Source organism: Agelaius phoeniceus, chromosome 37 (assembly GCF_051311805.1).
Source record: "Agelaius phoeniceus isolate bAgePho1 chromosome 37, bAgePho1.hap1, whole genome shotgun sequence".
NCBI lineage: Eukaryota > Metazoa > Chordata > Aves > Passeriformes > Icteridae > Agelaius > Agelaius phoeniceus.
This window is the reverse complement of record NC_135302.1, coordinates 1,994,656-2,010,916: the sequence shown is the minus strand read 5'-3', so window position 1 is coordinate 2,010,916 and position 16,261 is coordinate 1,994,656. Positions and strand designations below refer to the sequence as shown.

General features: G+C 59.8%; 1 protein-coding gene and 1 long non-coding RNA gene across 9 annotated transcripts; one reads left to right on the top strand and one right to left on the bottom strand.

Moving 5' to 3' along the window:
• Positions 1–391: 391 nt before the first annotated feature.
• LOC143696676 (uncharacterized) lies at positions 392–3,291 on the top strand. Of its 4 annotated transcripts, none has more exons than XR_013186041.1 (3): positions 392–582; positions 683–2,882; positions 2,975–3,291. It is a non-coding gene; the product is annotated as an uncharacterized LOC143696676 (long non-coding RNA). The 4 variants fall into 4 exon arrangements; XR_013186040.1 differs by having other exon boundaries at positions 538–652; XR_013186039.1 differs by lacking the exon at positions 392–582 and having other exon boundaries at positions 589–2,859.
• A 1,595-nt stretch (positions 3,292–4,886) lies between these two features.
• On the bottom strand, positions 4,887–16,020 carry ZBTB45 (zinc finger and BTB domain containing 45). Of its 5 annotated transcripts, none has more exons than XM_077193272.1 (5): positions 15,926–16,020; positions 12,633–15,690; positions 8,103–8,639; positions 6,107–7,089; positions 4,887–6,040 (listed from the first exon to the last, which is right to left on the bottom strand). In XM_077193272.1, the coding sequence occupies exons 2-4, from the start codon at positions 13,717–13,719 to the stop codon at positions 7,016–7,018; spliced, it is 1,698 nt and encodes a 565-aa protein (XP_077049387.1). In that variant the 5' UTR covers positions 13,720–15,690; positions 15,926–16,020; the 3' UTR covers positions 4,887–6,040; positions 6,107–7,015. The 5 variants fall into 5 exon arrangements, with proteins under 5 accessions (XP_077049387.1, XP_077049388.1, XP_077049389.1 ...); XM_077193273.1 differs by having other exon boundaries at positions 4,887–6,062; positions 6,218–7,089; XM_077193274.1 differs by having other exon boundaries at positions 4,887–6,031; positions 6,218–7,089.
• Between the last annotated feature and the right edge of the window lie 241 nt (positions 16,021–16,261).

The following is a 16,261-nucleotide window of genomic DNA, read 5'->3' as shown; positions in this document are numbered from 1 at the left end:
CAGGTTCACCTTTACACCTTTCAATGATGGCAGGCACAGGAAGATTCACCTTTACACCACAGGAAGATTCACCTTTACACCTTTCAGTGATGGCAGGCACAGGAAAATTCACCTTTACACCTTTCAGTGATGGCAGACACAGGAAGATTCACTTTTACACCTTTCAGTGATGGCAGGTTCACCTTTACACCTTTCAGTGATGGCAGGCACAGGAAGATTCACCTTTACACCTTTCAATGATGGCAGGCACAGGAAGATTCACCTTTACACCACAGGAAGATTCACCTTTACACCTTTCAGTGATGGCAGGTTCACCTTTACACCATTCAATTATGGCAGGCACAGGAAGATTCACCTTTACACCTTTCAATGGTGGCAGGTTCACCTTTACACCATTCAATTATGGCAGACACAGGAATATTCACCTTTACACCTTTCAGTGATGGCAGGCACAGGAAGATTCACCTTTACACCACAGGAAGATTCACCTTTACACCTTTCGATGATGGCAGGTTCACCTTTACACCTTTCAGTGATGGCAGGCACAGGAAGATTCACCTTTACACCTTTCAATGATGGCAGGTTCACCTTTACACCTTCTGATGATGGCAGGCACAGGAAGATTCACCTTTACACCTTTCAATGATGGCAGGTTCACCTTTACACCATTCAGTGATGGCAGGCACAGGAAGATTCACCTGCCAAGGGACAAACCCACCGCGTCGCCCCTCCTGCCCCGGAATCCGCCCTTCCCATGGAAAAGGAGAAGGAGGAAGGGGACATAACCCAAACCTGGTTGCAAGGGTGCTCATCACACACGCAGATTCACCCCCTCGATGGAGCAGACAAATGTTTCGCACAGAAATGTCCTCCCACCCTTCCCAAAGTTCTGTTATTAGCAAGAAGTCATTGCCTCCTCCCGGCTGCCGACGTTAACGCGCCTCGGGTTCCGCCCCTTTCTCCCTCCCCCATTCTTTGCCATCCTCCTTCCCTTCTTCCTCCTTGTGGCGCTTCTGCTGCTTCTCCTTCTCTTCCTTTCCTCCTTCCTTCTCCTCCTTCAACCCACGGAGAAGGGGGAGGTAGCAGAGAGAGTTTGAGTACGGGTTGATGTCGAACGGGAAGAGACCGTTCCCCGTGAGAACAGGGGAACAGGCAAAGAGAAAACAGAGGAAGTTTGAGTTACGGTTGAGAGTGTTTTGGCCCCAAGATCCCGAATCCTTTTGGGGTCTGATGAGCGTCGGCATCGGGCGCCTTGACTCGGCGTTGGGCTCATCCCGCAGCGCCGGTTTTGTCTCGTTTGCCAAAAGTGGCCCCGCTGAGCACTCGGCGTTCCGCGGCGCGGCTCCACAGCCCCCTTTACCCATTAAAAGGTTTAGGATAGGTTGGGATTGTTTAGGCTCCTTGTTTTGATTAGGAAACCTTTCCAACAATCGGAGGCTCGCGAAAGTTCGAGACGGGTTGAGGCTGCAGGGCACGGCGACGTTGTGCGTCTTCTGTAAGCGGTGTTTTTGAAAGTCAACGCGCTTGCCCCGCGTACGAGCTGAGGTTGCATGTTTTTCAAGGGGGTCGCGTGGTTCCATGTGAAAGGCACCTTTGAGCTCACGTGTTTTTCACATGAAAGGCAAATTTGGAAATCCCGTGGGGTTTTTTTCATGCATGAGGCAGCTCCGTGCTCCCAGCGGGGCCTTACACCTGCCGGGCACGCGTGTGTCAATCGAGGCATCGAGGAATTCCACTATGAGCTCAGCATAGCCTGGGGTTTAGAGGCGGTTCACAAGGCTGGTGTCTTTGCAAGGGGGCCATGAAAAAGGAGACTGGTTCTAATAATTCTTCGTTTCCCTGAGAAGGGATCGGGTGCGCTGGTGCAGACAAGGGAGAGAGGAACGACCAAGGGAGAGAGGAACGACCGAGGGAGAGAGGAACGACCGAGGGAGAGAGGAACGAGCTTCTTGATGCCAAACTCGGGGCATTCCCAGCCTTGCAGCCACCCTCGCTTCCATCCAGGTGACCTCCAGCCCAAACAGAACACCTGGGTCACCTTGGCCAAGTCCCTCCAGCAGCACAACTTTGGTGTGGCCACAGGAAGCGTGGACAATCCGATATCTCTGTGCCTGGTGGGAGACCCCTGACAGAAAAAGATGATTCGTTCATGGGTGAGAAACCCAACCCTGTGGACTCCCGGCATGGATGTACAAGGATTCTTCACGTGCCTCACCAGAGCCCCACGAGCTGGAGCTGTTTGGCCCATCCAGAGCGAAGCGCGGCGTTAATTTTGCGCACACAGCGAGACCGAATCGGCAGATGAGACCTCCAAGCAAAGATGCCTCACCAAACGATAAAAGGGGGGTCCCTGCAGCCTGGGCCAGCTGAATACCCTCACCCCAAATACCTCCCAATTGCAGAATTGCAAGCAGAACACCAAATTATCCCACCAGAAAAGATCTTGGAAGAATTTGCTCCAGATTGTGACGGCCAAATTCACACTTGGGGAACGACCCAAGAGGGTCGTGGTTTCCATTTTTCCATCCTTGGGTCACCGCTGCGAAGGCCCTGGGGGAGATTTCTCAGCTGGGCTGCTGGCTCGGTGAGGAGGCCAAGGCGATGTTCGTGGACGAAGAGGCCACCGGGCTCGCCACGTTGCAAGATGGGGCAGGAATCGAATTCAAGAGAGGGCAGCAATCGAATTCAAGATAGGGGCAGCAATCGAATTCAAGATAGGGCAGCAATCGATTCCAAGATAGGGCAGCAATCGATTTCAAGATAGGGGCAGCAATCGAATTCAAGATAGGGCAGCAATCGAATTCAAGATAGGGCAGGAATCGATTTCAAGATAGGGGCAGCAATCGAATTCAAGATAGGGCAGCAATCAATTTCAAGATAGGGCTGCAATTGATTTCAAGATAGAGCAGCAATCGAATTCAAGATAGGGGCAGCAATCGATTTCAAGATAGGGCAGCAAACGAATTCAAGATAGGGCAGCAATCGAATTCAAGATAGGGCAGCAATCGAATTTTCTGCTGCTCTCCCACAGCCGTGGATGCGAGGACTTCGAAGGAAACCTGTCTTGGCACAGCAGCTCGATACAGGCGAACGTAACGGGGCTGTTAAATCAGGTGAAATTACGTTAAGGCTGAGGAGAAGGCGGCGGCAGAGTGGCTGGACAGGCTGTTCAAACGATGGGGAGTTCCTGAGTGGGTCCCCTCTGTCTCAAGAGAGCTGCTGTGGGTCACCATCCTAACAGGGATTGTTGGAATTGTTGTATTTTGCCTCAAAAAAGCTCTTTTAAAGACACTCGGAGAGGCCTTTTTAATAAACAGAAAAGGGGGAGATGTGGAGGGAGAGGGCGGAGATGACGGAGCTGAGATCCCATGGAGGGGAGGGGGGCTGGTGGTAAATGACAGCGTCCGTTCCAGAAAGTTCTCTGCTCTGAGCTTCCCCATTGGAGCACCCCATGTGCTGCCCCAGTAACTCCCAGTGCTCCCAGTAACCCACAGTGATCCCAATAACCCACAGTGATCCCAGTAACCCCCAGTGCTCCCAGTAACCCACAGTGATCCCAGTAACCCACAGTGCTCCCAGTAACCCCCAGTGCTCCCAGTAACCCCCAGTGCTCCCAGTAACCCACAGTGCTCCCAGTAACTCCCAGTGCTCCCAGTAACCCCCAGTGATCCCAGTAACCCACAGTGCTCCCAGTAACCCACAGTGCTCCCAGTAACCCACAGTGATCCCAGTAACTCCCAGTGCTCCCAGTAACCCCCAGTGATCCCAGTAAACCCCAGTGATCTCAGTAACCCACAGTAATCCCCAGTGCTCCCAGTAACCCACAGTGATCCCAGTAACCCACAGTGATCCCAATAACCCACAGTGCTCCCAGTAACCCACAGTGATCCCAGTAACTCCCAGTGCTCCCAGTAACCCCCAGTGCTCCCAATAACCCACAGTGATCCCAATAACCCACAGTGATCCCAGTAACCCCCAGTGCTCCCAGTAACCCACAGTGATCCCAGTAACCCACAGTGCTCCCAGTAACCCACAGTGCTCCCAATAACCCACAGTGATCCCAGTAGCACCTGAGCATCCCCAGTAACCCCCAGTGCTCCCAGAATGTCCCAGTAACTTCCAGTATCTCCCAGTGCTCCCAGTAACCCACAGTGATCCCAGTAACCCCCAGTGCTCCCAGTAACCCACAGTGATCCCAGAATCTCCCAGTAACTTCCAATATCTCCCAGTATCTCCCAGTGCTCCCAGTAACCCCCAGTAAACTCCAGTGATCCCAGTAACTCCCAGTAATTTCCAGTAAGTCCCAGTAATCCCCCATGATCCCAGTAACCCCCAGTGCTCCCAGAATCTCCCAGTAACTTCCAATATCTCCCAGTATCTCCCAGTGCTCCCAGTAACCCCCAGTAACCTCCAGTGATCCCAGTAACTCCCAGTAATTTCCAGTAAGTCCCAGTAATCCCCCATGATCCCAGTAACCCCCAGTGCTCCCAGAATCTCCCAGTAGCCTCCAGTGATCCCAGTAACCCCCAGTAATTTCCAGTAACTCCCAGTAATCTCCAGTAAGTCCCAGTAACTCCCGGTGCTCCCAGTAACCCTCAGTGCTCCCAGAATCTCCCAGTAACTTCCAATATCTCCCAGTAACTCCCAGTGCTCCCAGTAACCTCCAGTGATCCCAGTAACTCCCAGTAACTCCCAGTCAGTCCCAGTAATCCCCCATGATCCCAGTAACCCCCAGTGCTCCCCCTGGGAGTCACTGGGAGCACTGGGAGATGTTCTGGGAATTACTGGGGATTAATGGAATCACTGGGAATACTGGGAGCACTGGGGGTTACTGGGAGTTACTGGGATCACTGGGAGATGCTGGGACACAGCACAGGTGACACAGCACAGGTGACATCAATTTTAATGTAAAAAACGGCAAAAACAGCACCAAAAGTGTCCCTAAACCCCCCCGGGGTCATTGTCACCATCGGGGGCACAGGTGGGACCCTGTGTCCCCCCAGGTGTGGAGGGGACAGGTGGGACCCTGTGTCCCCCAGGTGTGGAGGGGACAGGAGGGACCCTGTGTCCCCCCCAGGTGTGGAGGGGACAGGTGGGACCCTGTGTCCCCCCAGGTGTCCCCCCAGGTGTGGAGGGGACAGGTGGGACCCCCTGTCCCCCAGGTGTGGAGGGGACAGGTGGGACCCTGTGTCCCCCAGGTGTCCCCCCAGGTGTGGAGGGGACAGGTGGGGCCCTGTGTCCCCCCAGGTGTGGAGGGGACAGGTGGGACCCTGTGTCCCCCCAGTGTCCATCCCTGGCCAGGGCGGGGTCACAGAGCCATGGAGTGGGTGGGGGAGGGGCCTGTCCCCAAGCCAGCTGCTCTGGGGACGCCATTCCAGGGATTTGTCCCCAAAATCCAGCTCCACCTGCCCTTCCCCAGCAGGAAACCCCTCCTCGTGTCCTGGAGCTCCAGGACCTCGTCCCAAGTCCCTCTCCAGCTCCTCCGTGGGCTCTCAGGTGTCCCTGGATCCTTCTCCAGGTGGGACACCAGGCTGGGACACCTGGATGGGACACCTGGATGGGACACCTGGATGGGGACACCTGGATGGGACACCAGGACCTTTCCCCAAGCCAGTCCCAGGTCCATCCCCAGCTCCTGGGTCACTCTCAGGTGTCCCTGGATCCTTCTCCAGGTGCGACACCTCAACTCCATCCAGCCCTCTGAGCATCTCCATGGCCACTCATGGTCCATCCGTCCAATCATCTCCATGGCCTCTCATGGTCCATCCAATCATCTCCATGGCCTCTCATGGTCCATCCAATCATCTCCATGGCCTCTCATGGTCCATCCGTCCAATCCCTGTTCTAGAACATTCCAGGGGTCCCACCAGGTCAATGACATCATCACCGTCATGGTCCATCCATCCAATCATCTCCATGGCCACTCATTCTCCATCCATCCAATCCCGGTGCCCAGCAGAGTTCCAGAACATTCCAGGGGTCCCATCAGGTCAATGACATCACCACCCTCATGGTCCATCCGTCCAATCATCTCCATGGCCTCTCATGGTCCATCCAATCATCTCCATGGCCACTCATGGTCCATCCGTCCAATCATCTCCATGGCCACTCATTCTCCATCCATCCAATCCCGGTGCCCAACTCAGTCCCAGAACATTCTGGGGGTCCCATCAGGTCAATGACATCACCAACCTCATTGTCCATCCATCCAATCAACCTCGATGGCCTCTCATGGTCCATCTGTCCAATCCCTGTTCTAGAACATTCCAGGGGTCCCACCAGGTCAATGACATCATCACCGTCAATGTCCAGCCCACCGAGCATCTCCATGGCCAATCACAGCGTGGTCCATCTGTCCAATCCCAGTGCCCAGCAGAGTTCCAGAACATTCCAGGGGTCCCATCAGATCATCACCCTCATTGTCCATCCATCCAAGCATCTCCATGGCCACTCATGGTCCATCTGTCCAATCCCTGTTCTAGAACATTCCAGGGATCCCATCAGGTCAATGACATCATCACCCTCAATGTCCAGCCCTCTGAGCATCTCCATGGCCAATCACGGCGTGGTCCATCCATCCAATCATCTCCATGGCCACTCATGGTCCATCCATCCAATCCCAGTGCCCAGCAGAGTTCCAGAACATTCCGGGGGTCCCATCAGATCAATGACATCATCACCTTCATGGTCCATCCATCCAATCCCAGTGCCCAGCAGAGTTCCAGAACATTCCGGGGGTCCCACCAGATCAATGACATCATCATCCTCATGGTCCATCCATCCAATCCCTGTGCCCAGCAGAGTTCCAGAACATTCCGGGGGTCCCATCAGGATCTGTCCCTGATCCCGCTTCTGCCTGGACCCCCAGGCGTCCCCCACATCCCCGTGCCCTTCTCCTGTCACCAGGAACGTCCCCACAACCTCCGGAACCCCATGGAGATCCCCTCACCCCGGCTGCTCCACTGAGGGGCCCCCAGGGCCCCCTCACAGCCCTGCCAGGGGCTGGGCCCCCTCCTCAGGCCGGGCGAGCAGGGCCAGCACCTGCCATGCCCTGCCACGTGCCCAGCACGGGCTCCAATGGTGGCCCTGGTGGCAGTCCCAGTGGTGGCAGTCCCAGTGATGGCCCTGGGGGCAGCCCTGGTGGTGGCCCTGGTGATGACCCTGGTGGTGGCCCTGGTGGCAGTCCGGATGGTGGCCCCAGTGGCATCGCAGTTGGTGGCCCTGGTGGTGGCCCCAGCGCCAGCCCAGATGGTGGTGGCCCTGGTGGCAGTCCCAGTGGTGGCCCTGGTGGCAGCCCAGATGGTGGCCCTGGTGATGGCCCTGGTGGTGACCCCAGTTTCAGCCCAGCTGGTGGCCCTGGTGGCAGCCTGGGTGGCAGTCCCGGTGGCAGTGCTGGCGGTGGTGGCCCTGGTGGCAGCCCAGGTGGTGGCCCTGGTGGTGGCCCTGGTGATGGCCCCGGTGATGGCCCTGGTGATGGCCCCGGTGGTGGCCCCGGTGCCAGCCCAGATGTTGGCCCTGCTGGTTGCCCTGGTGGCGGTCCTAGCGCTGGCCCCAGTGGTGGCGCTGGTGATGGTCCTGGTGGTGGCCCCGGTGGTGGCCCAGATGGTGGCCCTGGAGGCAGTTCCAGTGGTGGCCCTGCTGGCAGTTCCAGTGGCCCTGCTGGCAGTGGTGGCCCCGGTGGCAGCCCAGATGGTGGCCCTGGTGGTGGCCCTGGTGGCAGTCCTAGTGAAGGTCCTGGTGGTAGTCCTGATGCTGGCCCTGGTGGCAGCCCGGTGGTGGCCCTGGTGGCAGCCCTGGTGGCAGCCCTGGTGGTGGCCCCGGTGGTGGCCCTGGTTGTAGTCCTGATGGTGGCCCTGGTGGTAGCCCAGGTGATGGTCCTGCTGGTGGCCCCGATGGTGGCCCCAACGTCAGCCTGGGTGGTGTCCCTGCTGATGGCCCCGGTGTTGGCCCTGGTGGCAGTCCCAGTGGTGGCAGTCCCAGTGATGGCCCTGGTGGCAGCCCTGGTGGTGGCCCTGGTGATGGCCCTGCTGGTGGCCCTGGTGGCATCACAGATGGTGGCCCTGGTGATGGCCCCAGTGCAGGCGGCCCTGGTGGCAGCCCAGATGGTGGCCCTGGTGGCAGTCCCAGTGGCGGCAGTCCCAGCGATGGCCCCGGTGGCAGCCCCGGTGGTGGCCCTGGTGGCAGCCCCGGTGGCGGCCCAGATGGTGGCCCTGGTGACAATCCCAGAGATTGCCCTGGTGGCAGCCCCGGTGATGGCCCCGATGGTGGCCCTGGTGGCGGCCCCAGCGGTGGCCTTGGTGGCAGCCCGGGTGACGGCCCTAGCGCCAGCACAGACGGTGGCCCTGGTGGCAGCGCCAGCGCTGTCCCCACTGCTGTCCCCGGTGTCCCCGCGTGCGCGGTGGCGGCGTGGCGCTCCAGGAGGGTGCGGTGCGAGAACCCGCGGCGGCAGAGGCGGCACTGGAAGCGCTCGGGGCGGTGCGTGCGCATGTGCACGTTCAGGGAGCTCTTCTGCGTGAAGCGCTTGCAGCACACGGAGCACTGGAAGGCGCGGACGCCCGTGTGCGTCACCATGTGCTTGAGCAGGTAGTCCCGGAGCGAGAAGGAGCGCCAGCAGATGGAGCACTGGTGGGGCTTCTCACCTGTGGGGAGGGAAATGGGCAGCTGGGGTCACTGTGGGGCAGTACTGGTCAGTGTGGGGCAGTACTGGTCAGTGTGGTCAGTGTGGGTCAGTGTGAGGCAGTGTGGGGCAGTACTGGTCAGTGTGGGGCAGTGTGGGGCAGTACTGGTCAGTGTGGGGCAGTGTGGGTCAGTGTGGGGCAGTACTGGTCAGTGTGGGGCAGTACTGGTCAGTGTGGGTCAGTAATGGTCAGTGTGGGTCAGTACTGGTCAGTGTGGGGCAGTGTGGTCAGTACTGGTCAGTGTGGGGCAGTGTGGTCAGTACTGGTCAGTGTGGGTCAGTGTTGGTCAGTACTGGTCAGTGTGGGGCAGTACTGGTCAGTGTGGGTCAGTGTGGTCAGTACTGGTCAGTGTGGGTCAGTACTGGTCAGTGTGGTCAGTACTGGTCAGTGTGGGTCAGTACTGGTCAGTGTGGTCAGTACTGGTCAGTGTGGTCACCATGTGCTTGAGCAGGTAGTCCCGGAGCGAGAAGGAGCGCCAGCAGATGGAGCACTGGTGGGGCTTCTCACCTGTGGGGAGGGGAATGGGCAGCTGGGGTCAGTACTGGTCAGTGTGGGGCAGTACTGGTCAGTGTGGTCAGTACTGGTCAGTGTGGGTCAGTGTGGGTCAGTACTGGTCAGTGTGGGTCAGTACTGGTCAGTGTGGTCAGTGTGGTCAGTACTGGTCAGTGTGGTCAGTACTGGTCAATGTGGGTCAGTACTGGTCAGTGTGGGTCAGTACTGGTCAGTGTGGTCAGTGTGGTCAGTACTGGTCAGTGTGGTCAGTACTGGTCAGTGTGGGTCAGTACTGGTCAGTGTGGTCAGTACTGGTCAATGTGGGTAAGTACTGGTCAGTGTGGGTCAGTGTGGGTCAGTACTGGTCAGTGTGGTCAGTACTGGTCAGTGTGGGTCAGTACTGGTCAGTGTGGGTCAGTGTGGTCAGTACTGGTCAGTGTGGTCAGTACTGGTCAATGTGGGTAAGTACTGGTCAGTGTGGGTCAGTGTGGGTCAGTACTGGTCAGTGTGGTCAGTACTGGTCAGTGTGGGTCAGTACTGGTCAGTGTGGGTCAGTGTGGGTCAGTACTGGTCAGTGTGGTCAGTACTGGTCAGTGTGGTCACCATGTGCTTGAGCAGGTAGTCCCGGAGCGAGAAGGAGCGCCAGCAGATGGAGCACTGGTGGGGCTTCTCACCTGTAGGGAGGGGAACGGGGGAGCTGGGGTCACTGTGGGGCAGTACTGGGCAGTGTGGTCAGTACTGGTCAGTGTGGGGCAGTACTGGTCAGTGTGGTCAGTGTGGGTCAGTACTGGTCAGCATGGTCAGTACTGGTCAGTGTGGAGCAGTGTGGTCAGTGTGGGTCAGTACTGGTCAGTACTGGTCAGTGTGGGGCAGTACTGGTCAGTGTGGGTCAGTGTGGTCAGTACTGGTCAGTGTGGGGCAGTACTGGTCAGTGTGGGGCAGTGTGGGGCAGTACTGGTCAGTGTGGTCAGTACTGGTCAGTGTGGGTCAGTACTGGTCAGTGTGGGACAGTGTGGGTCAGTAATGGTCAGTACTGGTCAGTGTGGTCAGTACTGGTCGGTGTGGGTCAGTACTGGTCAGTGTGGGTCAGTACTGGTCAGTGTGGGGCAGTGTGGTCAGTGTGGTCAGTACTGGTCAGTGTGGTCACCATGTGCTTGAGCAGGTAGTCCCGGAGCGAGAAGGAGCGCCAGCAGATGGAGCACTGGTGGGGCTTCTCACCTGTGGGGAGGGGAACGGGTGAGCTGGGGTCACTGTGGGGCAGTAATGGTCAGTGTGGGGCAGTACTGGTCAGTGTGGGTCAGTAATGGTCAGTGTGGGGCAGTGCGGTCAGTGTGGGTCAGTACTGGTCAGTGTGGTCAGTACTGGTCAGTGTGGGTCAGTACTGGTCAGTGTGGGGCAGTGTGGGGCAGTACTGGTCAGTGTGGGTCAGTGTTGGTCAGTACTGGTCAGTGTGGTCAGTACTGGTCAGTGTGGGGCAGTACTGGTCAGTGTGGGTCAGTGTGGGGCAGTACTGGTCATTGTGGGGCAGTGTGGGGCAGTACTGGTCAGTGTGGGGCAGTACTGGTCAGTGTGGGTCAGTGTGGGGCAGTACTGGTCAGTGTGGGGCAGTACTGGTCAGTGTGGTCAGTACTGGTCAGTGTGGGTCAGTGTGGGGCAGTACTGGTCAGTGTGGGGCAGTGTGGGGCAGTACTGGTCAGTGTGGTCAGTACTGGTCAGTGTGGGTCAGTGTGGTCAGTGTGGTCAGTGTGGTCAGTACTGGTCAGTGTGGGGCAGTGTGGGTCAGTACTGGTCAGTGTGGGTCAGTACAGGTCAGTGTGGGTCAGTGTGGTCAGTGTGGACAGTACTGGTCAGTGTGGGTCAGTGTGGGTCAGTACTGGTCAGTGTGGTCAGTACTGGTCAGTGTGGGTCAGTACTGGTCAGTGTGGGTCAGTGTGGTCAGTACTGGTCAGTGTGGTCAGTACTAGTCAGTGTGGGTCAGTGTGGGTCAGTACTGGTCAGTGTGGGTCAGTGTGGTCAGTACTGGTCAGTGTGGTCAGTACTAGTCAGTGTGGGTCAGTGTGGGGCAGTACTGGTCAGTGTGGGTCAGTGTGGTCAGTGTGGTCAGTACTGGTCAGTGTGGGGCAGTACTGGTCAGTGTGGTCAGTACTGGTCAGTGTGGGTCAGTGTGGGTCAGTACTGGTCAGTGTGGGTCAGTGTGGGGCAGTACTGGTCAGTGTGGTCAGTACTGGTCAGTGTGGGTCAGTGTGGGTCAGTGTGGGTCAGTACTGGTCAGTGTGGGGCAGTGTGGGGCAGTACTGGTCAGTGTGGGTCAGTGTGGGTCAGTACTGGTCAGTGTGGTCAGTACTGGTCAGTGTGGGTCAGTGTGGGGCAGTACTGGTCAGTGTGGGGCAGTACTGGTCAGCATGGGTCAGTACTGGTCAGTGTGGTCAGTACTGGTCAGTGTGGGTCAGTGTGGGTCAGTACTGGTGAGTGTGGGTCAGTACTGGTGAGTGTGGTCAGTACTGGTCGGTGTGGGGCAGTACTGGTCAGTGTGGTCAGTACTGGTCGGTGTGGGTCAGTGTGGGTCAGTGTGGGTCAGTGTGGGGCAGTGTGGTCAGTGTGGGTCAGTGTGGGTCAGTACTGGTCAGTGTGGTCAGTACTGGTCAGCATAGATTGATCCAGGTCAATGTGGGTCAATAGGAACCAATGTGGGTCAATGTGGGTCAACATGGGCCAAACTGGGTCAATGTGGATCAATACGGGTCAATGTGGGTCAGTGTGGGTCAGTGTGGGTCAGTGTGGGTCAATGTGGGTCAGTGTGGGTCAATGTGGACTGTACCAGGTCAACATGGGCCAAAACGGGGCCCTAGGACCCCCAAGTGTGTCCCCAGGTGTGTCCCCATGTCCCAGGTGTGTCCCCAGGTGCGCTCACCTGAGTGGATGAACATGTGCTTGCTGTAGTTCTTGTGGGTGTGTCCCCATGTCCCCAGCTGTGTCCCCATGCCCCAGGTGTGTCTGTGTCTGTCCCCAGGTGTGTCCCCATGTCCCCAGGTGTGTCCCCAGGTGTGTCCCCAGGTGTGTCCCCAGGTGCGCTCACCTGAGTGGATGAACATGTGCTTGCTGTAGTTCCTGCGGGTGTGTCCCCATGTCCCCAGCTGTGTCCCCAGGTGTGTCTCCATGTCCCCAGGTGTGTCCCCAGGTGCGCTCACCTGAGTGGATGAACATGTGCTTGCTGTAGTTCTTGCGGGTGTGTCCCCAGCTGTGTCCCCATGTCCCCAGGTGTGTCCCCATGTCCCAGCTGTGTCCCCAGGTGTGTCCCCAGGTGTCCCCAGCTGTGTCCCCAGGTGCGCTCACCTGAGTGGATGAACATGTGCTTGCTGTAGTTCTTGTGGGTGTGTCCCCATGTCCCCAGGTGTGTCCCCATGTCCCAGGTGTGTCCCCAGGTGTGTCCCCATGTCCCCAGCTGTCCCCAGGTGCGCTCACCTGAGTGGATGAACATGTGCTTGCTGTAGTTCTTGCGGGAGCTGAAGCTCTTCTGGCAGTGCCCGCACTGGTACGGGGGGGGCTGTGCCCGGCTCCGGGGGGCTCCGGGGGGCGCCGGGGGGGCTCTGAGAGCCCCGCCCCCCTCCAGCCCCCCCCCCCGCCAGGGCGGCGCCACCACGGGGGGGGCCCCGAATCCGACCCCGTCCCCCCCGGGCGCCTCCCAGGGCGGCACCGACGGCGCCTCAATGGCTGCAGCAGCTCCAAAACAGGGGAGGGACAGCGAAGCCACGACGCCTTCCTGGGGGGCTCCTTCATCCTCCGCTTCCTCCTCATCCTCCTCCTCATCATCCTCATCCTCCTCCAGGCGCTCCTCTTTGAGAGGGACGGGCGCCAGGCGCAGCGGCTGCCGCTGCTTGCGGCTGTGCCCGCTGGGGCCGTCCGTGGGCATCTCCGTGGGCATCTCCGTGGGCACTTCCGTGGTCAGTTCTGTGGTCAGTGGTGTGGACAGTGGTGTGGAGAGTTCAGTGGTCAGGGATGGGGTCAGTGGTGTGGACAGTGGTGTGGACAGTGGTGTGGCCAGCTCTGTGCTCAGTTCTCTGGTCAGCGGTGTGGCCAGCTTTGTGGTCATCTCTGTGGTCATTTCTGTGGTCATCTCTGTGGTCATCTCTGCGGTCACTTCTGTGGCCATCTCGGCGCTCAGCGCCGGCGTCACCACCCGCGCCTGCGAGATGATCTGCGTGCACTCGCCGATGACGGCCTCGATCTGCAGCACGGAGGCGGCGGTGAGGATGTGCAGCGCCTCGGAGCGCGCCACCACCAGGCTCCCGCTGTACAGGAACTCCACCAGCTGGCGCACAGCCGCCCAGGGCACCACGGGCGGCACCTCGATGGCCGAGTGGCCCAGGCTGAGCTTGTCGTGGAAGAAGGGGCTGCCGGCGGCCAGCACGCAGCGGTGGGCGCGCAGCGAGGCGCCGCGGGCCCGCACCGTCACGTCGCAGAAGTGGCCGCGGGCGCGCTGCCCGTTGAGCGTCCGCAGCAGCGAGCGGCTGAAGTTGTGCAGGTGGATGTAGTGGACGGCGTCCGGCATGGCTGGGACGACGGGGACCGGGGGGGACAATGGGGGTAGAGGGGACAATGGGGGTAGAGGGATGGTGGGGACACAGGGACACTGGGGTATAGGGGACACTGGGGACACTGGGACACGGGGGGGACACTGGGAGACAGGGGACACTGGGGACTCAGAGGGATGGTGGGGTTAGAGGGGATGGGGGACACTGCGGGGACAGGGGACACTGGGGGATAGAGGGGATGGTGGGGACACTGGGATAGAGGGGACAATGGGGATGTAGGGGGGACAGGGGACAGAGGGGACACAGGGGACTTGGGGGACAGAGGGGCACTGGGGACACTGGGACACAGGGGGGACACTGGAATAGAGGGGACAGAGGAGACACGGAGGACACAGGGATAGAGGGGACACTGGGGACACGGGGATAGTGGGGATAGAGGGGACACTGGGGAATCAGGGAACACTGGGGACTCAGAGGGATGGTGGGGTTAGAGGCGACAGGGGGACACTGCGGGGACAGGGGACACTGGGGGATAGAGGGGATGGTGGGGACACTGCGGGGACAGGGGACACTGGGGAATCAGGGGACACTGGGGGTACAGGGATGGTGGGGACGCTGCGGGTACAGGGGACACTGGGGAATCAGGGGACACTGAGGAATCAGAGGGATGGTGGGGTTAGAGGGGACAGGGGGACAATGGGAGACAGGGGACACTGCGGGGACGGGACAATGGGGGATAGAGGGGATGGTGGGGACACTGCGGGGACAGGGGACACTGAGGAATCAGGGGACACTGGGGAATCAGAGGGATGGTGGGGTTAGAGGCGACAGGGGGACAATGGGAGACAGGGGACACTGGGGAATCAGGGGACAATGGGGGTACAGGGATGGTGGGGACACTGTGGGGACAGGGGACACTGAGGAATCAGGGGACACTGGGGAATCAGGGGATACTGGGGGATAGAGGGGATGGTGGGGACACTGCGGGTACAGGGGACACTGGGGAATCAGGGGACACTGGGGACTCAGGGGGATGGTGGGGTTAGAGGGGACAGGGGACACTGCGGGGACAGGGGACACTGGGGAATCAGGGGACACTGGGGGATAGATAGAGGGGATGGTGGGGACACGGAGGACACAGGGATGGAGGGACACTGGGACACGGGGATGGTGGGGATAGAGGGGACACTGGGACACAGGGGGGACACTGGGATAGAGGGGACACTGGGACAGGGGGGACAGAGGGATAGAGGGGACACTGGGACACAGGGGGGACACTGGGATAGAGGGGACTGAGGAGACACGGAGGACACAGGGATGGAGGGACACTGGGGACACGGGTGGACACTGGGGATAGAGGGGACACTGGGACACAGGGATGGTGGGGTTAGAGGGGACACTGGGGACACTGGGACACGGGGATGGTGGGGATAGAAGGGACACTGGGACACAGGGGGGACACTGGGGACTCAGGGGGATGGTGGGGTTAGAGGGGACACTGGGGGGCACTGGGATAGAGGGGACACAGGGACAGTGAGGTTAGAGGGGACACTGGGGACACTGGGATAGAGGGGACACTGGGGGACAGAGGGACATGGGGGGACACGGGGATGATGGGGATGGAGGGGACACTGGAGATAGAGGGTGGACACAGGGGACAGAAGGGACACGGGGACACGGGGATGGAGGGGACACTGGGGACACAAAGACACTGGGACACTGGGGGTAGAGGGGACACAGGGACACTTGGGATAGAGGTGGACAGAGGGGACACAGGGACACGGGGAGGACACAGGGAATAGAGGGGACACTGGGATACTGAGGACTAGGGTGATACAGGGGACAGAGGGGACACTGGGGACAGCAGGCAGAGGGGACAGCAGGGACACTGGGGGATGGTGGGGTTAGAGGGGACACAGGGGACAATGGGGACACCGGGCTGGCGGTGATGGGGACACACGTGGGGACAGCGGCGAGGCTGGCGGGACCTGGGGACAGAGACACGGGGCTGGTGACGTCACCGGGGACCTGGGGACAGCCCGTGTGACGTCACGGCGCGCTGGTGACATCACGCCGAGGGACAGCGCGATGTCCCCGAGCTGTCCCCGCAGCCGGAACCGCCCGAGCCGGTTCCCGCCCCCCCCCCGGGACCCCTCGGGACCTCCCGGCCCGACCCTGCCCCTCCCCCACCCCCAAAACCCCCCCAGGACCCCTCCCCCACACCTCGCTCCGGCTCCCGCCGCCGCCGCTCTCTGACGTCACTTCCGCCGCAGCGGACCGGAAGTGGATCATAGAGAGGGGCCCAGAGCGCCCCCGCCCGCCATAGAGACGGGCGAGCGGCGGGGGCGCCCCCTGGCGGACCGGGGGTGTGGCGGCTCTTATGGAGCCACAGGGGGACCCCAGTGTCCCCAGAGGGACCCCAATGGGGACCCAAATGTCCCCAGAGGGACCCAAATGTCCCCAGAGGGACCCCAGTGGGGACCCCAATGTCCCCACACACCCCACAGGGATCCACATGGGGGCCCCAATGTCCCCAGTATCCCCAAAGGGATCCCCCAA

Excerpts from the sequence above, each read along its gene's own strand:
- ZBTB45 (XM_077193271.1), bottom strand. The coding sequence starts at position 13,719 with ATGCCGGACGCCGTCCACTACATCCACCTGCACAACTTCAGCCGCTCG. Across the intron at positions 8,640-12,632 it reads GCACATGTTCATCCACTCAG|GTGAGAAGCCCCACCAGTGC; the intron begins GTGAGCGCACCT and ends CCCTCCCCACAG.